General features: G+C 44.8%; 1 protein-coding gene across 8 annotated transcripts in view; it reads left to right on the plus strand.

The window, feature by feature from the left end:
* The first annotated feature begins 925 nt into the window (after positions 1-925).
* HNRNPM (heterogeneous nuclear ribonucleoprotein M) overlaps positions 926-21,612 on the plus strand; it is a 44,441-nt gene continuing 23,754 nt past the window's right edge. For 2 of the 8 annotated variants that reach the window (XM_063700941.1, XM_055371534.2), the window contains exons 1-3: positions 19,267-19,412; positions 19,501-19,594; positions 21,237-21,428. In XM_063700941.1, the coding sequence (XP_063557011.1) occupies positions 19,517-19,594; positions 21,237-21,428 (270 nt within the window). In that variant the 5' untranslated portion in view covers positions 19,267-19,412; positions 19,501-19,516. Of the gene's footprint in view, positions 1,335-11,286; positions 11,457-18,435; positions 18,489-18,561; positions 19,413-19,500; positions 19,595-21,236; positions 21,429-21,612 lie in introns of those variants that run through there. The other 6 variants (XM_004059930.5, XM_019015188.4, XM_063700945.1 and 3 more) reach the window with 6 other exon arrangements.

The raw sequence follows: 21,612 nt of genomic DNA on the forward strand, positions 1-21,612 counted from the left end.
ACCACACCCGGCTAATTTTTGTATTTTTAGTAGAGACAGGGTTTCATCATGTTGGCCAGGATGGTCTGATCTCTTGACCTTGTGATCCACCCACCTTGGCCTCTCAAAGTGGTAGGATTACAGGCGTGAGCTGCCGCGCCCAGCCATTAATTTTTTTTTTTTTTAATTTTGTTTTTAACTTTTAGGTTTGGGGGTAAATGTGAAGGGTAAATGTGAAGGTTTGTTAAATAGGTAAACATTTGTCATGGAGGTTTGTTGTACAGATTATTTCATCACCCAGGTATTAAGCCCAGTACTCAATAGTTATCTTTTTGTTTTTTGAGATGGAGTCTCAGTCTATCTCCCAGGCTGCGGTGCAGTGGCGTGATCTCGGCTCACTGCAACCTCCGGCTCCTGGGTTCAAGCGATTCTCCTGCTTCAGCCTCCCGAGTAGCTGGGATTACAGGCGCCCGCCACCACGTCCAGCTAATTTTTTTATTTTTAGTAGAGACGCGGTTTCACCATGTTGGCCAGTTTGGTCTCGAACTCCTGACCTCAGGTGATCCGCCGCCTCGGCCTCCCATACCCAAAGTGCTGGGATTACAGGAGTGAGCCACCGCGCCTGGCCCCATTATTAGTGAATTTTAACAGTTTTCCGTTTCTTCTGGCCGAACTGTTTGCAATTATAATGTGAATTACGGATAATACTCTGATATTATTCCATGTCGTTCCGTTGTTGCCTACAAAGTTCGCGCTGGAGAACCGCGCAATTGCGTTACAAAAAGAAAAAAATCACACAAAAAGACACAATGTTTTAAGAAACTTTACGAATCGTGTGCCGGACCACGGGTTGAACAAGCTTGATCTAAAACTTCCAGGAATCTCTAGACAACAGGATCATTGCTTCCCCTCTGCTCCAGCTCTGGTTACAGAAAGCTGAGAGTGACTAGGTCTAGGTGTTTGTGTGGGGTGGGGTGGGGAGATGCCTCCTCTATCGGACTCAGAGGACGCGCGCCGGGAACAGCCTGTAGGTGCCTAACGCCAGTGTATCTCGAGAGAGAAGCGATCAACAGCTGCCGGTCTGCGCCTGCGCGCGGCGGGGGCGTGGCCCGGGGCGAGTGGGGCTAAGGAGGCAGCCGGCAGCGCCGCGCGCAGGTGTTACTGGTCGCGTCGGGTCACGTGGGCGCGCAGGCGCAGCGCGGTGCAGCCCGTTCGCTCACACAAAGCCCAGACGCGGAGAAAATGGCGGCAGGGGTCGAAGCGGCGGCCGAGGTGGCGGCGACGGAGATCAAAATGGAGGAAGAGAGCGGCGCGCCCGGCGTGCCGAGCGGCAACGGGGCTCCGGGCCCTAAGGGGTGAGTATCCCACGGTCCTTTGCCACGGGTAAGGGTTCCTCTCCGCGGCCGACGCGGGCGGCGGCTCCGTTAGGTCTGTTGGCGGCCTAGCCCCGGCGCGGCCTCGGCGCCGGCTGTTCCCGTACCGCTTGCCCAGGGTAGCGGCGTCCAGGGCCGTGAGCGGGGAGCCGGGGGAGCCTCCAGAATCGTCCCCTACCCCGGGCCTCGAGCCTCGGCACCCTTAGTCCCTCCAGGCCGGGGCCAACCCCGTCCTCGAGGCCTCAGGCCCAGCTGCTGCGCATGGGGGTTGATGGCGCGGGCCCGGACCGGAGAGCCTCCGAGGCCTACCCGACCGCTCCCGGGGAGGGTGACCTCGGGGGCCGGGTTTCAACCCCCCGTCCCCTCTCCTCCCGAGGTCTGTTTTCCGATCCGTAACGTGGGGGGAGGAGAGGGGGTGCGCGCCCGGGGCCTCGCGCGCAGTCAGCCCGAGTCAACGGTAACCGAGCGAGGGAAGCGTCAGGAAGGGCCGCGAGGCCGGGTCGGGGGGCTCCCCTCCTGCCCCGCCCCTTAGTCCCCGCGCGCCGACCGCGCTCCGCGGGAAGTGCCTCCCTCGGAACCGCCCCTCGCCCCACGCTCTGGCCCTGGCTCAAGTCCCTCGCCGCTTCCCGCTCCTCCTCCCCGGGTGCGCCGCAGGTATTAGTGGAGAAATGGGATCTGCTGCTCAGCGTTCACCCTCGGAAGCAGACGGACACGAAGTCGGGGAAGGAATCCCCTTTTTCCAGTGTTTCGGGGAAGCTGTTCTGTCAGGAGGCGGGTTCATTTACTTCCAGACTTCATCAGCTTTTCGAGTCCTGCTCGGGGCTCTTTGACTCCTTGGCTTTTAAAAGTTTCTTTAAAGGAGGAAGCATCGACTTGTGCCCCGGTGAAACTCATTCATTCTGATTACAGACACTTGAGAGAGACAGAGAGGTTTTGGCTCCAAGATCAGCGGCCGGGAAGGAAGGGGAAGCCTGGGTACACATTGAATTTCCCAGACATTTATTTCATTGTGGTAAAATAGACATAACGTAGACTTTGCCATTTTAACCATTTTTTAAGCGTATAATTCAGTGGCATTGAGTACACTGACTCAGTGTGCTGTAACCGTCACTGCTTCATGTCCAGAACTTTTTCATCATCGGAAACAGAAAGTGTAGCTATTAAATACTAACTCCCTCCGTTTTCTTTCCTTTCTGTCTGTGATTTTGCCTTCCTCATATTGTAATGTGTGAAGCTTAGTTTATGGAGATTAAAAGTGAATGTGGTTGAGCACTTATATATTTAATTTTTTTCTTTGAGACAGGGTCTCGCTCTGTTACCCAAGCTGGGATGCAGTGGCACGATCACAAATCACTGCAGCCTCGAACTCCTGGGCTCAATCGATTCTTCCATCTCAGCCTCCTGAGTAGCTGGGATCACAGGCGCGGCACCACCATGCCCGGCTAATTTTTTGAAGAGAGGAGGTCTCCAGGTGTTGCCCAGGCTGGTCTGAAACTCCTGGGTTCAAGCCATCCTCCTGCCTAGGCCTTCCAAAGTGCTGAAATTACAGGCATGAGCTACTGCGCCCTGCCTAGTTGAGCGCTTAGGTTAAGAACGTTCCCTAAGTGCTAGCTATATTGGTAGATAATAAATCCGGAGAAAATTCCAGATTCTTTCCCTCCTTAAGTAGGGAGAAATAAAATACCATGGTTACTGGCCCTTAGAAATGAGAAAAACTTCCTCTATTCTCAGCATTTTACTATTGAAAACTCTGGGAAGGAATGTGTTAATTTTGACTTTTTCAGCATCTACGGAAGCTGGTAGGATTTCTGAGGGTGGTATTTGGAGGGCTTTAAGATAAATTTATTTACCGTATGCAGGAAGGAGTGCTGGTAGAACCTTGCTAGATGATAGGGTAAATTAATAGATTATAGCATCTGGGGTGCATTTCTCAAATTTTCCATTTTCCCCTGTCCATTTTCAAATAGTCATTTTGTGACTGAGTCATTTTACAAATACATGTGGACTGTTGGAACCTGAAAATTGTAGAATAAAATAGCCGTTGTGAGAAAGAGGCTCAAAGTCTCAAAGTCTAGTACTAGCTTCATAGAGGATAGTTTAGGAAGCTGGCAACACTTGGATATTTTTGATAGGGCCTGTGGAAAACTTTTTTTTTTTTTTCATTAGAAGTCTTAAGGAAATCTCTTTAGAAGCCTATACTTTTGCACTCCATGCAGAGTGGAGAGGCCATTAACATATTTGTTGTAAGGTAATTATGCTGTGATGGAAGTTAGTGGAGTTGCTTGGGAGAAAGAATGGAGGAGGTGACCTCCGCCACCTGCTGGGGGCAGGGACCTGTTCCTCCATGGCAGGAAGACGTGTGGAAGTGGAGGAGAAGATGGCTGGAGAGAGGCAGAGAAGAAAGTATCCAAAGAGCAGAGATTTGAGTGTATGCTTTATCGAGAACTGAAGTTGTGCTGGGTGTAGTGGCTCACACCTGTAATCCCAGCACTTTGGGAGGCTGAGGTGAGAGGACTATTTGAGCTCAGGAGTTCAAGACCAGCCTGGGCAACATGGTGAAACCCTGTCTCTACCAAAAAAAACAAAACAAAACAGGCTGGGCCCGGCGGCTCACTCCTGTAATCTCAGCACTTTGGGAGGCCGAGGCGGGCGGATCACGAGGTCAGGAGATTGAGACCATCCTGGCTAACATGGTGAAACCCCGTCTCTACTAAAAATACAAAAAATTAGCCGGGCGTGGTGCCGGGCTCCTGTAGTCTCAGCCACTGGGGAGGCTGAGGCAGGAGAATGGCGTGAACCCGGGAGGCAGAGCTTGCAGTGAGCCGAGATCGGGCCACTGCACTCCAGCCTGGGAGACAGAGCGATACTCCTTCTTAAAACAAACAAACAAACAAGAACACTGAAGTTGCTATAGAGTTTTAAGGTTGGAGCACTGGCAGCCAGCTGATGGGTAGTGAATTTGGATTTTTATCTTGAAAGCCTTTGAGAGACAGGAGGAAAATAGAAACTTGGTTCTTTGGAATTCTTTCTCTACCAGGAGTGGAGTGTGCAGTAGACCAAAAATGCAGTGAGTTAGCAAGCTTGATCTGGGAAGCCAGGTTGGAAATCTTGTTTTGCAGTTACTTCTCTCCTGGGTGTGAGAATAGGATTTGCTTAATTTTGATGAGAAGTCTGTTCCAATTAAAGTCAGCCAAGATTCAGAGTTAGGGTATAGTCAGGGAAAAAAAAGTTCATTTTAGGGGAATGTATAGGTTTTTAAAAAATTTTTAAATGTAGTATCATATATAAAATAAATGACTTAATCTGCTCCCCTTCCTGAGTAATTTTTTTTTTTTTTTGAGATGGAGTCTCGCTCTGTCGCCCAGGCTGGAGTGCAGTGGCGCGATCTCAGCTCACTGCAAGCTCCGCTTCCCGGGTTCACGCCATTCTTCTGCCTCAGCCTCACGAGTAGCTGGGACTACAGGCGCCTGCCACCATGCCTGGCTAATTTTTTTTATATTTTTTTAGTAGAGATGGGGTTTCACTCTGTTAGCCAGGATGGTCTAGATCTCCTGACGTCGTTATCCGCCCGTCTTGGCCTCCCAAAGTGCTGGGATTATAGGCGTGAGCTACCACACCCGGCCCCTTCCTGAGTAATTTTGTGGGTGAATCAGAAACAGATGGATTGGTTGTTTATAAAAATAAAAATATATATTTAGGGTAGATTCCTGAGGAGGTACTGTTAGAGTTGACTCCATTTGACATCAAGAAAATTTTCGTTTTAAACACTTAAACCCAGGTTCAGGAACTTGACCTAAAGATTCCAGGGGAGGCCCTCCTGCCTCCCAGGCAGCTTGCTGCTTTCATAATACTACCTTGGTAACCACTCAGTAAACAGCCGTTTGAATTGTTTTATTTAAATCAGATTCTCTATACAATGCATTCGAGTGTTTGCTGTACTTTAAAGAGTGAGTGTTTATTCGGTAAAAAGGATTTTGGAGACACGTCAGATTGTGAGCTCAAGATTAGAAGACAGGGTTTTGGATTATTTGAATGCATGCTGCCAGGCCTTTGCTTTCACTCAGCTCTTTGATTTTATTCTGGTTAGGGAAAGAGATACTAGCCTGCAAAGATTAGCTTGCTTGTTTTTTTGGGAGGGGGGGTTCTCCAATGGACTTCCCCATTACCATATTTTGCAGTGATAGGGTTGAAAGCTAAATTGTCCCTTTGCTAGTCTGTAATGATTATAATGCCTAGGTTTTCTCAGCCTTGGCTCTGGTTTGCTAGTTTTAAAGCCTGAACAGTAGAAGGCTAGGAGTGAATCAGTCCCCCTCTCTACCCTTCTCAATAAAATTATTGATAGAAAAATACATCATTGCCTCACTGTGTCCTAAGAGTCTCTTTTAAAGCTGTAAGCGTGTAGGTAGTAACCTCCATAGGACCGAGGCCTAATGACGACATGGTGACCCCAGCTCTTAGCCACATGCAGTACTGCTTCCCTAGATGAGCTGCTTTTTGTTTTGCCATTCTTTGTTGATTGTCACAGTGTCCCTCTGAGCTACCATGCATACAGGTTGCGCTGGTTTTGCTGGTAAAGCGCTAGAGACAGAAAGAGCTTGAGTCATGTGGGTAGTTCAGTGGTGGCCTTGGAGCTGGAATGGTGCTGTGAATAGTGCTCTCCACACCTTACATGCATTAGAGCAGCGCAGGACTTAAGGGATTTCTGTGAAGAATCACTTTATATAAGGGATGGTTCTCACACAGGCAGAGGGGTCCTTGTCCCTCAGGAGATGTGATCACAATTTCAGGGTACTGGGATTGCCATTTCAAACTGCACCCTTTCCTTGATTAGAAACTCCAAAAGTAGTGAGTGTTACGCATGGGAGCAGCATGGAGACCTTAAGAGAGGGTAGGCAGTCACTATTTGGTGGTGGTCTTTTGCAGATTAGGCACTCAATTTTTTTATTAGGGATTTTTTGTTTTTTGAGATGGAGTTTAACTCTTGTCCCTCAGGCTGGGGTGCAGTGTACGATCTCTACTCACTGCAACTCCAGCTCCTGGGCTCAAGCGATCCTTCCACCTCAGCCTTCTGAGTAAATAGGACCACAGGCACAAGGTACCATGCCTAGCTAATATTTTGTAGAGATGGGGTTATACCATGTTGCCCAGGCTGTTCTTGAACTCCTGAGCTCAAGTGATCCGCCCACCTTGGCCTCCCAAAGTGCTGGGATTACAGGCATTAATCGTATTTTTAATTTAATTTAATTAATTAATTATTATTATTATTATTATTTTTTGAGATGGAGTTTTGCTCTTATTGCCCAGGCTGGAGTGCAGTGGCACTATCTCAGTTCACTGCAACCTCTGCCTCCCGTTCAAGTGATTCTCCTGCCTCAGCCTCCCAAGTAGTGAGTAGCTGGGATTACAGGCACCCGCCACCATGCCCGGCTAATTTTTGGTTTTGTTTTTGAGACGGAGTTTCACTCTTGTCGCCCAGGCTGGAGTGCAGTGGCATAATCTCGGCTCACTGCAACCCCTGCCTCCTGTGTTCAAGCAATTTTCCTGCCTCAGCCTCCCGAATAGCTGGGATTACAGGCGCCTGCCACCATGCCCAGCTAATTTTTGTATTTTTAGTAGAGACGGGGTTTCACCATGTTGGCCAGGCTGGTCTCAAACTCCTGACCTAAGATAATCCACCTGCCTCGGCCTCCCAAAATGCTGGGATTACACACGTGAGCCACCGTGCCTGGCCTAATTTTTGTATGTTTAGTAGAGACAGGTTTCCACCATGTTGGCCAGGCTGGTCTTGAACTCCTGACCTCAGGTGATCTGCCCGCCTCAGCCTCCCAAGGTGTTGGGATTACAGGTGTGAGCCACCGCGCCCAGCCAAAAGTTAAAAAGACTTGCAGAGTTAAGTTTTTATATGTACGTGTACATATACATGGACTAGAGAAGAATCTTCCCCTAATTTTATCCTGAAGATAGTGAGAAAATAGGATTGGACATGTTAAAAAAAGAGCTTTTCAGGACATCACTTTTATACTGTCACATCATCTAAACTTGAATATGTCCCTCCCCTTCCCCTTCCCCTTCCCTTGCCGACACAGGGTCTCCTGCTGTTACCCCCGGCTGGAGTGTAGTGGTGCAATCATGGCTCACTGTACCCTTGACCTCCTGGAGCCAGACTGTCTTCTTTCTGCCTAGCTGGGACCGCAGTCATGCACCAACATACCTGGCTAATTTTTTGTATTTTTTTTTGTAGGGACACGGTTTTGCCATGTTACCCAGGCTGGTCTCAAGACTCCTGGATTCAAGCACTCAGCTCACCTCAGCCTCCCAAACTGCTGGGACTACAGGCATGAGCCACCATGGCCAGTCTGCTTGCATATGTGTCTCGAATGATGTTTCTTTGAGGGTCATTCTCTACAAGTCTGTCAAGAATTAGTTGGTGGTGGTAGATTTCCAAAAAGGTCAATTTTTTAAAAGTTGGAAATGACAAGAGATAGTTCTAATCTCTTTACTGAGGAAACCTCTCAGAGGGAATGATTAGCCAGGGAAGGATTTGTTTGCAGAGGTGCTGTGCCCATTAAGCATGGTGAGAGCCACTTTCTCAATGGTGAGTCATGTGATGTGGATTAACCCCAAACCAAATGCTCGGCTTCTGTGGTTAGATTGGGTAGTTTATTCGTAGCCATGGTATGCACCTGTGGAATATAGGTTAGACACTTTGTTACCTGCTTTGGCTGTAATTATTTATTTATACATTTCGTAGTTTGTAGGTGAGCTTAAGCAGTCTGGTGAAAGACTGGAAATAATTCATCATGGACTCTGTGTCAGAATGTTTTTTATTGTAAATCTTAAAGTATTTGGGACTTCAAAAGTAACTATTAAAATTCATTTCCATCTGTGAATCCTCTGGTGGACCATAATGTGTAGATTCTGTTATGTTTTATGAGTTTTTCTAACACAGTCGTCGTCATTTTCCAGGAAAGAGTAGGAGATGATTTGGCAGATAGGTTTTGTTTGGCAGACTTTGGTGAAGGACTTTCTTTTGGAGTAGACAAGTGGCCTGGGTAACAGTTGTAGGTCTCCTGTGGGACCTGCTTTGTGGTGTGAAGCCAGTCTTGTGGACTCAGGTAGATTGCGTTCTAGGCATCTAGGGATTGGAGCCGCCATAACATCACCTTATCTGCCAGCCCGTGGGAAGGGAAGCCTGTTGATTGTGTATTGTTATAGTTGAGATCACAGAGGAAGCTGCTTTCCTTGGTTTTACCTTGTGTTGATTTGGGTGTAGCTCACACCAGTGATACCTCTGCTGGGATACCACTTGGCACTCTTGTGTTTGGGGACTACACAAAGTTGCTGACTTTACAATTTTTCCAAGTAAATACGTTACTATTTTTGAGACAGGGTCTTGCTTTGTCAACCAGGCTGGAGTGCAGTGGTGCAATCATAGTTCACTGCAATCTTGACCTACTGGACTGGAGCCATCCTCCCAGCTCAGCCTCCTGAGTAGCTGGGACTACAGGTGCACGACACCACACTCAGATAATTATTATTATTTTTAAAAATAAAGACAGGGTCTTATTTGTCGAACTCTTGGGTTTAAGTAAGATTCTCCTGCCTTGACCTCCCAAAGTGCTGGGATTATAGGTGTGAGCCACCATACCTGGTCTCAAGTGAATACTTTTGTTTGTTTGTTTTGAGACAGAGTCTCATTATGTCACTCAGGCTGGAGTGCAATGGCGCGGTCTCAGCTCACTGCAACCTCTGCCCCCCGGGTTCAAGCGATTCTCCTGCCTCAGCCTCCTGAGAGGTGGGATTACAGGCATGTGCCACCACGCCCAGCTAATTTTTGTATTTTTAGTAGAGATGGAGTTTCAGCATGTTGGCCAGGCTGGTCTTGAACTCCTGACCTCAAGTGATACACCTGCCTCAGCCTCCCAAAGTGCTGGGATTACAGATGGGAGTCACTGCACCTGGCCTCAACTAAATAACATTTTAAAATAGTAGCTTCTCCAGCTACTATCTGGTGTTTTCTTCCACGGAAGAAAGTTACATCACAGAATAAAGATTGGCTCTTCAGTTAAAGATACTTTTATAAATCATTAATACTGTAATCTTGGCTTTTTGTTTTTTTTTCCAGTTTTGTCATGGATCACAAATTCTGTAGTAGAGCCCGTGGTCTGGGAGTCACTGGATTCTCACTGGCGGGACACACAGGGCTGGGGAAGCAGAAGGTGCAAGGCTCAGTTGCTTAAGAAACTTGAGGTGGCTTCTGGCTCCTCACTTGTTCCTGATCAGCTCTAATCTGTGCCTCCCTGTAGTCAGAGGGGTTGCGCTTGAGCTGGCAGCTGAGGAAAGCGCCCTGTCAGCCAGTGCCCGGGCTTCCAAGCCTGGTGGCTGCTACCTAGAGATGGTTAGTGTTAACAGTGTGGTGGCACCTAACACACAAAGGTAAAGAGTGCAATGGGAAGGCCGTGCCAGAAAAGCAGCCACCCTTCTTTGCCAAAGGTGGGATTGTCTGCATGCTGTCTTCCACCTCCCAGGGTTGCTCAGACTCACGTTTCCCAGCTTCAAAGTAGTAGGGTTGTGTAGGGAATGGTTTCTTTTCCACCTTTCTGGATTTTTAAAAAGTGGTTAAAATATACATAAAATAGACCATTTTAACCATCTTAAGTGTGCAGTGAAGTATGGTGTTTTGCAGCAATCTGCACATTCCTGGAACTTTTATTCTCATCCCACATGAAATTCTATGCTCAGTATTTAATAACTTCCCATTTCTACCTCCCCCTAGGCCCAGGTAACCTCTGTTCTACTTTCTGTGTATGGATTTGCTTATTATAGGTATTTAATAAGTGGAATCATACAATATTTGGCCTTCAGTGACTAGCTTATTTCACTGAGCATAATGCCCTCAAGGTTCATGCATGTTGTAGCCTTTGTCAGGATTTCCTTCCTTTTTGTGGCTGAATAATATCCCATTGCATGGATAGTACCATGTTTTGTTTATTCCATTCATCTATTGGTAGACACTTGGTTGTTTCTACCTTTTGGCTTGTGTGAATAGTGCTGCTATGAACATTGGCATATGTGTATGAGTCCCTGCTTTTAATTCTTTTGGGTATATACCTAGCAGTGGAATTGCTGGGTCATAGTAATTCTGTGTTTAATTTTGAGTGACTACCTAACTTTTCCATGGCGGCTGCATCATTTTATGCCCCTCCCCCCCCCTTTTTTTTTTTTAACACTATGAAAGACACTTATTTGTGAAGCTAAAATTGGATGGCCCTATGTGTACTACCTCATATTTCCATTCCATGAAGTCTTAGAAATCATCCTTCTCTTCTCCTCTTTCTGTCTTGGAATTAACACACCTTGGTCAGGGAGTTGGCCTCACCATTGTCTCTGTTACTGTCCGTAGGAGTATTTGGTGAGCCCAGGAAGGTGTACCTTTCCTTGGGAATGCTTTCTGCCCTGTGGAGTCTTGAGTTTGAATGTCTTAATTCAAAACCAACATTAGTCTTGTCTTTGCTTTTTTTGAGACAGGGTCTCGCTCTGTCACCCTAGGCTGGAGTGCAGTAGGGTGATCATAGTTTGCTGGAGCCTCGAACTCCTGAGTTTAAGTGATCCTCCCATCTCACCCTCCCTACTAGCTAGGACTGCAAGTGCACCATCACACCTGGCTAAGTTTTATATATATATTTTTGTTGTTGTGACAGGGTCTTGCTGTGTTGCCCAGGCTAGTCTTGAACGCCTGGCCTCAAATGATCCCCCCTTCTTGGCTTCCCAAAGTGCTAGGATTACAGGTGTGAGCCACTGCATCTGACCAATACTAGTCTTGTGTCATATGTAACTTTGTGTGGAATTGTAAACCTGGCAAATCAAATAATTGTCTTTCACATTGTGCTGACATATAAACCCTTTACCTTTTTTTCCTCTCTCTTGAATTCAGTGAAGGAGAACGACCTGCTCAGAATGAGAAGAGGAAGGAGAAAAACATAAAAAGAGGAGGCAATCGCTTTGAGCCATATGCCAATCCAACTAAAAGATACAGAGCCTTCATTACAAACATACCTTTTGATGTGAAATGGCAGTCACTTAAAGACCTGGTTAAAGAAAAAGGTAATGGTACTGGTGATTGAGTAGGGTGAGAAGGTTGGTGTGTCATCTTTTCTGTGGCTAATTCCTTGGTTATTTTTGGTCAGTGGAAGCGGCTCTGGGTAGAGCATGTTCTTTCCAGGCTTAATAGTGAAGCCCCCTTACCCCACCTCAGTTTTTTTTTTTTTGTTTTCTGTTTTTCTTTTGTTTTGTTTTGTTTTGTTTTGTTTTGTGGTCATACCCCTGTGTGTCAAACAGGATGGTTTGTATGGTCCTTTGGCCTACAGTTGATTTTACTGGCTTAGTATGGTTAATAAGGCTTCGATTAGGCTTCCGGGGAGCCTTTTCGTGTTGAAATTTTTTGAATTTTGCATGTTAGGTGGGAGAGATTTTTCCTTTCTTTCCTTTTTTTCTTTTTCTTTTTTTTTTTTTTTTAAGCTTTTTAAGTTTCACAGGAAGATAGCTTGTTTAAAATTTTGTGGATGTCTTCCTGGGATCAAAATGTGGTAGCTGGACCTTATGCTTCTCAGATTCCAAACTATAAAACATTAGCTTGTATTTTAACTTTTAGGCTTTTTCCCCTCTGGGAAAAAATAGAGTAGACTGGCCATTGGAGAGCTCAAAATAAGGTATCTGCTTTGTAACGCGGTGCCTTAGGATGTGGATTGTCATAGCCTAGGTGTCCACCTTCCAGCCGAGGGCAAGGGAAGCAGCCAAGCTCTGCTGCCACCAGGAGGCCCGAGGAGGCCTGCCTCTGTGATCCTCACCCCCGTGCACACTGTGGTGTCCTCTCTCTCTCCTTCTTCCCTCCTGTGCTGCTATCGTCTTCCTTTCTTTCCTGATTCTTGGCCCTGCTGGTGGCACTTAGGACTAAAGAGACTGCTCAGCCCTGGGTTAGACAACACCGTGGTAGAGAACAATTTGTATATTGCCTTGAGGCGCCCTCCCCCCCACCCCGACCTAGACTCAAACTACCCTTCATGGAGTCTTTGCATGACTGAAAGGTATTGGTTTTCTGGAGCATTCATTATGAAAAGAGATGTGAGCTTGATTTGTCAAATGATTTAACATTTCAGTGACAGAGATGCCCCGTGGATAGGCCATTTTGGTATGTGTACTGGTGCTCCCTGCATTGGATTTTGAAATTATGAATGGCACTGCCATCATTGTCCCATCCCTTATTTTGACCATAACATGCAAGAAGCACTAGGCACTGTGAACCTCTCCGTACAGTCACGCGTGCTGCTGCCACGTGGTATTTCTCCAGATAACACAGATGGAAAAACGTTTTGGTGTGAGATTGATGTGCCTGCCTTGATCAGCCAAATCATTCCTGCCAATGCTCCTAGGGCAAGAGTGCAGTTTCTTCTTTTTGTCTGAGGGTGTGTCATGCTGCATCCCAGATGCAGTGTTCTTGGTTTTTGGGACTGCTGCTTCAATAGAAGCTTAGAATTTCTGTACAGTACAGTTGGGCCTCATTCGAATTAGCTTTTGGAATAACCTCCAAATTTGTGTTCTCGTGATTTGGTTGAACCGCTGAATTGCTATTTCCATTGATAATAAGGTATAGTAGTTCCAAGAACCAGGAATGTGGCTTTGAAAATGCAATTGTTAGAATTTTGTAAGAGATTGCAGGCCAAATTATTTTTTCATTTTTAGGAGTGTGTGAACCAGTTTTGGGACATGCTGGATAAAGTAGGTGACATTTTTACTGCTTTACCATTCAGTAATTCGGTTTGGGAAACCTTAAAGCTGGTAGTAGCAGCAGCAGCCATGGTGTTTCTGGATGTAGAAGCAGTTCACCTCAATTCACTATTTTGCACTCTTAAGTGTGGAGCCAGCCTGGTGGTTGATTGGGATACTTCCAAACTGGTTCTCATATTCCCCTGGCATACTGCTACGAATGCCTGGGCTCAGCCCTCAGTGTATTTTTGGTGGTGTAATTTAGAATTACAGGTGTGCAGTAAATCAGTTATTTTTAATGAGCCTTAAAATGTTCTTGTTTAGAGCTCCCCTGTACTGGTTAAATTAATTTGCTGTTTAATTAAATTATTAGCGGTATAGGATTGTGGGTAAAGTGACTCAGAAAGGTAATCTTTTTATGATAATGCTTATATTCAGTATGTGAGGTCTAAAGAAATTTACTGTGTTTACAGACATATGACTTCTTAAGAAATACTCTTCTTATTACGTGCTTTCAAAAAGACGTTTTTATTCCCGTTTTGGTATACAAAAAATGTTTAAGTGGTTAGTTTAAATCTGAAATATTTACTTGAAATTTGTTGCGCATAAGTTTTAAGTGTTTTGAAGACTTTATACACAGGAAGAACTGGCAGATAGAGGCACTTACAACCCTAAAAGTATTAGTCTCAATTCCAAAACACAGAGGTCTGGGCTGTTGTAACCTAACCACTCTTTATCAGTCTGTGTTTTAAGGTCTGATGAATCTTAGCCTTGTTTCAGGAAATGAGTAGAACAAGAACTGGAATTAGTTGTACTCAACTGAAATTTTCTGTCATTGTAGCACTATCTAATTGCAGCCTGCCTCTCAGAACTAAAGTAGCTAGCTTTGAGAGGCCCAAGAGGGGAGCTTTTTTTCTAAGGATACTCCTGGGGGAGATTGTCTCACATGCTCCTCCCTCACTCTTGATCCTCTTCCCCATCTTTCATACCAGCTGCATATTCTCCAGCTTTAATTTTAGCATTTAGCAGCATTCTAGCATTTCCTATTAAAAATCCACATAGGAAGTAAACTGGTCATTTATGCCTTTGAAAGTGACTTAACAGGCCACAGCTCCCCAGGTTGTATCCTGACAGGTAAAGGGATACACATCTTAAAGTGATTGACCATAAGGACTGGGTGGAAAAAATAAAGATTTCTGTGAGAAAAGGCGATCTTAGGCTTTTCAACTTAGTGTCGTGCTACATTTGTTTGAGACCAAGTCCTGTATGAGTGGAGGAAGCTCCTTGCTGGGCTGCTTCTCTTGACGTCACCAGGCAGCCGGCAGCACCCAGGTGGGGCAGTGCCACCAGAGCAGGACTGAGCTGCACCTGCAGTGAGTAAATAGAGCCCAGGTTGAGGAAGAAAGGAAGGTCAGGGATGTAGTTTACCCTCAGTCGATCCCAAGTTTAGCAGCAGTCAGTTCAACTTGTGTAAGCAAAGATTTCTTTTAAGCACTTAATCCTTCTGTTAGTATAATACACCACTTTAAGTAAATTTCAAATTGCAGCTGACAGAAAACTAAGGCCCAGAGGGCAAGTGTAGTCCAGTAGAAAACCTCCATCTTGGCTCCTGGAGATAATTTGCATTGTGGGTCTATTAGGCAGAACTGTATTTTCAATTTAAATAATATTCCTACCCAGTCTACTTGCTCCTTCATATTTTCCTCTGTTGGAAATGCAGCCTGTATTTTATTTATTTTGGTTTTGAGATGGAGTCTTGCTCTTTTGCCCAGGCTGGAATGAAGTGGTGTGATCTGCAACCTCTGCCCCCTGGGTTCAAGTGATTCTCTTGCCCCAGCCTCCCAAGTAGCCGGGATTAGGCACCCACCACCATGCCCAGTTAATTTTTGTATTTTTAGTAAGAGATGGCCTTTCACCATGTTGGCCAGGCTGGTCTTGAACTCCTGACCTCAGGTAATCTGCCTGCCTTGGCCTTCCAAAGTGCTAGGATTACAGGCCTGGCCGCAGCCTGCATTTTAGAAAGGCCTGTTATGCTAAAGCGTTCATATGTATGAATACTTAGGTTGAGCCCCAGCAGTGCAGCCTGTCTGGCTTACCCTGTGTGGTCTCTGGTGTTAGGGAAGCAGTAACGTTCTGTTATTGCCACGCAATTGAGGAGCGTGGGCTCAGTCATTTCCTAACATGTCCATAAGCCAAGTAGGTGTGTGGAATAATTATTTTGCCGTGTTTCAAGGTGTCTTTATATTAAAGAGTGTGCATGTGTTCTGTGCACTCCCCTCCCCCAATAGAGTGGCAGCCTGAGAATTGACCGTTATGAGATGAAGAATGTTTGACAACATGCCTGACTTTCAAGTCCCCCCAACTCCTGTTAAAAAAAAAATGTATAGGCCTTATCACATGTGAATTCTCTTCAGTGAAGCTTCGGCACTGTATTCCCTCTTTTTTTCTTTTTCAGACTTGAGCAGTAAATGGGAACACAAAAACAAATACTCACTTTGCTAAAGGTCTGTGCAGGAGAGTGAGGTCACAGTAGCTCCAAGGGACCGCCTGAGTTCTTTTTGGGTTGCTCATCTGCTTATCCTCCTGATGTGTTTTAAGAATAAGGCAGTCTTTTTAATAATTCACTTAAATGTTGGTCAAAAATGATTTCTTAGAGCATTTTAAATAGAGGTAGATAACAGTTGGTGTTAGATTTTTTAATGTCTTAGTTTTGTCAATACTTTGATGTTTTAAGCTGCAGTAGAATTTGTCTTAGCAGCCTACTCTTGGGATTCCGTGGATTCCATCCATGTTTACACAGGGGGAGGAGCAACCGTATTTTTTATTAATAACTGCGAGTGCCGTTTCTGTAAGACTGCTGCTACTGCCACGCTGACACCTCTACCCCTGAGTCCTGACTGTGTGATCTGCTCTGGATGGTTTGCTCGTTAAACTTCACTTCATGGAATGTGACCAGACTGTTTACTGGACACATTTTGCCCTCACATTCTTGTCGATAGTTGTACTGACTACATGAAATACATCTTTGCTTTGCTATTGTAGAACCAAAAGGGAGGTGGTCTTTTAAAGGCTCCATTTTCCTGTAGGAAAGTATGAATTAGCAGCTACTGCAGATCCCTTAACACTTAATTGATGGTCTCTCAGGGTAGAGGTTGGAATTTTATGAGTTTGTGAGGAGGATGGTCATTACTGATGATCTCAGGGACAGCACTACTCATGCTGGACCCCCAGGTGACTGCTAAATGATGATACCATTTGAGGTAAAAAGAGGGAGAACGTTTTAAGCAAATTTTTAATACAAAGGATTGAGTCAGGTGTGCTATTTCTAGACTAGACTGTTACGTGGAAAAAGTCCTAATTTCTAAACCTCTCTTTTTGTTAAAGTGGTTATGGCCATGGGAAAAAGTTTGGTTTGGATTTGCTTGGTTTCTGGGTTGCAATTACAGCTTTTTGATCCAAGCGTCTTATGGACACAGACTAGAAACTTCCCATGCAACTGGGATTTGAATTTCGGCAACATGGTTGCAGCTGTTTTGAATTAATTATTGTGAGTCTTTCATTTTTGAAAGGTTATTAGGTGGTAGTCATAGCTGGTAGGAAATCAACTTGGGGCCTCTTCAGTCACTATTTTGACACTATGTGGCATTTTCATCAAAGTGGAGACAAGGGTTGGTGGTCCTTGAATGGCTGCTGCTCTTGAAACAAATGGCTTTTTAACATGGCCTCAGGGCAGCTGCATTTTTGGAACTGCTTTACTTTCTAAGGGTTAAATAAAGCCGCCTTGTACAACTGTCCCTTGGCTGTGATCATTTTTCAGTTTGCCCCACAGGAGTACATACTCTAAAAGTAAATTGTACTGATCCCTCATATTTCCGTTCTTCATTTCTTTGCACTGATGATTCTCCTGTTTTGTGCAAAGTGTCAGTTTAGTTCTGAAACATTTCAGGAGAGGACAAAGAGGGTGAGGCTGTAGATGTAAACTTTGGACACTTGGCTTTCTTGCCTTCAACCAGTGTGCAGAGCCATTAATAAATATGTCCTTCAGATCTTTAAATTTTTTGTAAAATAATTTTACCTTGTTTTTCATTAAAAATTTTTCTTCCTATAGCCTCATAACTTTAATGTCCTTTAAACAAAAGAGTTGGAATAGGCAGGACTTGTTGAGGCCGTTAAGCGGGTTATTTTTACCCTTGTACTGCTAAACCAAACCGATCCAGAGGACAACAAAAGCCCATTTTTTGACTTTGGAGAGTCTGGTTAGAGATAGTTTTCTCCAGGGTAACACTTTACATTTGTTTTCTGTGTGCCATCTTCAAGTTCAGCAGCCATTTTGGTGGTTGTCTTGATGGATTCTAACATCTGGTCATGGTGGTCATGAATTGGCAATCCAAACCTTGAGGAAAATCTGCAGAAACTTTTGAAATGCTTTGTTTTTTTCCCTTTTATGTAGATTAGAATCATGTGAGTCTGTTTAACTGTTTAGATACAAAATCTGAACCCTAAATTTGAATTTATTTGTGTCCTTTAAATGGGGAGGTTTAGAAAGCAGCAAGAATGAAGCCTGGCCTAATTCACTGAAGAGAATCCAGATGCTGCTCTGGTTTTGTGATCTTATTATATTGAAACATTCTGCCTCTACAGATGTGGAGCCTAGTGCTGTGTGCAGGACCAGCTATAGAATTTGTGGGGCCCAACACAAAATGAAAACAAGGGGCCTCCTGTTAAAAAAAAAAACTAAGAATGTCATGGCAGCGATAACAGCATTAAACCAAGCTCAGGGCCCCTGAGTGCGGGGCTCTGTACAATTGCACGGGTTGCTCACCTGTGAAGCTGGCCCTGCGGCCGTGTGTGCCTGTGATCTTATACCTTCGCATACGTGCGTCCTTGTATTTATAGCATGTGAGCTCAGCCCGATGGCATCGCAATTTGTATGCATTTCACCTGCTTGCCACCAATGAGAGCGTATGTGTAAAACTTCCTCCCTTCCCCAGAAAAATAAATCACGCAGACTTCTTTCCTATAGATTTGGATTGCCTCTAGTCATGAATGAGTCTTCCAGACAGGGAAATTGATACGGAAATCTGTGGAATAGCTTGTTTGTGGTGGGAGGAAAATCAAGGACATATTGTTAACGTGTTTTCACCTACTTTTACTGCACACCTGTAATGCCTAGTTCGGTGGTTTAGAGAATATGGAGTGTTTCTGGGCTTTCTTATAAGGCAGAGGCTCCATACAAGGTTGCTGATGATTGTTCTAAATTCCCATTGTTTTCTTGGCTTTTCTCCCTTGGTTTATGTGTCGTCTGGAAACTGATTTGTAGTTGGTGAGGTAACATACGTGGAGCTCTTAATGGACGCTGAAGGAAAGTCAAGGGTAAGTGTCTGAGAGAATTTCTTCTGTGGATTTACTACATGAAAAATGTAACTGTATGGTGGCGTGGAATCGAATGAAATCAGGAAGGCAGTGAGTGCTCATGTTACAGTAGCTATGTTTGATTTTGCCAAACATTTGAGTGGGGTGGGAGGGGATTTGCAAATGGGAGTCCCGCTTTTCCAAATGGCTGGCCAAAGAGCTTTTTCGTATTCTGTTTGGATGCCCAATTTGGATAACTGGGGACCAATAGCAGCATTGTCTCTTTGTTAACAGAGGAATTGGCTGTGTGTGAATTATGCATGGAATTTTAGCGGTGGTATAATTAATGTAAAACGTGTGTTCTTGTCTAGAAAATGTTACTCTTGGTTGTTTGCTGAATTTGAAAGTTGTGTGAACCAAAGATTCCGAAAAGTTGCCTTTGTGCCAGTAAATTGTAAACCAAATATTAAAAACCTGAATGTTCAAAATTGGCCTAGTTTAAAGAGAACATAAACTTATTTTCTGTCGTGCAATAGAATGGCTTAGAATAATCAAAAGGATGAGCTTAACTTACGGAAGGGATGGATTTAGGAGGAATATGGTAAGGACTCGATTGAGTACAGAGGGAAGCAGATCTAAAGTTGGTGTGATTTCTTGGAGACCCTGAATTTAGGTCTGCTTATTAAACGTCAGCAGCTCTAGTGCAATGCTGGTAACGCGTAGCAGGAGGAGATATTAAGGAGCCCAGCTTTTAACAAGGAAGGCGAGGCGAGGCACTTCTGTCAGCTTCCCCTTAGAAGGGTTCATTTTAAAAGACTAACTTTGTGACATAAATCATATTTTTAGTTTGTTTATAACTGTCATTGGTATTTACTATTTTTTTCTTTTCTTTTTCCCCTTCCTTGCTCTTCTGACTGGTCTCTGGCTTCCTCCAAAGGGATGTGCGTAAGTATCGTCTAGTTACTTATTGGTATTTGAGCCTTCTAACTTGTAGGACTGGTTTCACTCGACTCGTTTCCTTTTGACTCTATAGTGTTGTTGAATTCAAGATGGAAGAGAGCATGAAAAAAGCTGCGGAAGTCCTAAACAAGCATAGTCTGAGTGGAAGACCACTGAAAGTCAAAGAAGTAAGCCCTTGCTTAACACTGCGGATACTGTGTGTAATTGTTGAGTGATCCCACTTTGGAATTAGGCAAAGACGGTCATGGTCCCAGACGGCATTTTACAAAGCAAGTGCCAGCCTGTTGTTTCTAATGAAGAGTGTCGGTCATAGCCTACAGCAGCCATTCCCTGCAAGGACTTTGGGGTGGTGGCCAAGCAGATCCTGAGTGGCTGCTGACCACCTTCTAATATCTGTGATTTGTCTGAGACCTTGTTGTCTCAGGGACTCTCAAACCGTGAGCCCATGGGTTTGTGCCATTAAGTTTTACTCTGTCTGAACCTTCTTCTTGGCCCATCTTTTTTCTTTTTTTTAAAAGTGAGTTTGTTCCAGCCTGGGCAACATGGTGAAACCCCCTCTCTACAAAAGGTACAAAAATTAGCCAGGCATGGTGGTGCATGCCTGTAGTCCTAGCTACTTGGGAGGCTGAGGCAGGAGGATCATTTGAGCCCAGGATGTGGAGGTTGCAGTGAGCTGATTGCACCATTGCACTCCAGGCCGGGCAACAGTGAGACCCTGTCTAAAAATAAAAAATAAAGTGAGTTTGTTATTCCTCAAACCTGCTTTCACATCTCATCTGAATCAAGTATATTCCTTGAGGAAGAAGGTTTTTTTGTTGATTAAATCCCTCTTGGCTGGGCGCAGTGGCTCACGCCTGTAATCCCCAGCACTTTGGGAGGCTGAGGTGGGTGGATCATCTGAGGTCATGAGTTCAAGACCAGCTTGACCAACATGGTGAAACCCTATCTCTACTAAAAATACAAAAAATTAGCTGGGTGTAGTGGGGGGTGCCTGTAATCCATCTACTTGGGAGGCTGAGGCAGGAGAATCGCTGGAACCCAGGAGACGGAGGTTGCAGTGAGCCGAGATCGCGCCATTGAACTCCAGCCTGGGCAATAAGAGCAAAGCTCTGTCTCAAAAAAAACATCCCTCTTAACTTCTTTTCACCTCTTCTCTTGGGGAGGAAGATGAGTAGATTCAGAGTGAAGCGTGGTAGGGTCTAAGGTCTCTGATGTGTTATGATGTCTTTTTTAGTGCTGATGGTGGTAATTGACAGGACAGAGAGTTGAAGAAGAGAGTCAGTACAGAGCTTCACAGACCTTCCCAGATGTTGTTTCACTGTGCAGCCCTCACACACACGCCTCCAACACCTGAAGGACTTGAAGGATGGGGGCGCTTGTGTGGTCTAGAACTGTTTCTCAAACTTCTGGAAGCCATTGACGGGGTTTGCAGAAATTAGAAAACCCCATTGATGAATTAGTAAGATTCAGCTATACCAAGCCCATGAAGCTCTAATTTCAGTCTGGCGGTTCTACATTATATCAGCTAATCATGTTTCCTTCCCTACCCTGCTTTTCTTTTTTACTTAGTGCAATTGAGAGCTGTGTTTTTAGTGCTACACTTCATGCCTTTTCTTCCTTTCCTATTCCTTCAGCTGGACTCTTCTAAGCTGGTAGTTGAGTTCATTTGACTTTCTTGTTAATAGATTTGAGAGATGCTTTCCAAACAACCTTTCAGTTTCTGAGTCTTGAGAATATCATTTACTGTGCAAGCATGGTTTGCGTTGTCGCTGGGTCAGTTAAACGTAACACCGTTTGTGCTTGTTTTAGGATCCTGATGGTGAACATGCCAGGAGAGCAATGCAAAAGGTGATGGCTACGACTGGTGGGATGGGTATGGGACCAGGTGGCCCAGGAATGATTACTATCCCACCCAGTATCCTAAATAATCCCAACATCCCAAATGAGATTATCCATGCATTACAGGCTGGAAGACTTGGAAGCACAGTATTTGTAGCAAATGTAAGTAAACAGAACCATCGTCTAAAGTAGAAAATCAGAACTTTATGAAATGACCTTGTCAATATGTTATAAAAGTAATTCTCACATTTGAGAAGAAAAGTGTAAAGAAGGGTTTTGTTCTTGATTTCTTTAAAAATCGGCCTTATAGGTGGGCTTTGTCTGCATTCCTAAGTCACAGGCTTGA

Source organism: Gorilla gorilla, chromosome 20, assembly GCF_029281585.2.
Source record: "Gorilla gorilla gorilla isolate KB3781 chromosome 20, NHGRI_mGorGor1-v2.1_pri, whole genome shotgun sequence".
Taxonomy (NCBI): Eukaryota; Metazoa; Chordata; class Mammalia; order Primates; family Hominidae; genus Gorilla; species Gorilla gorilla.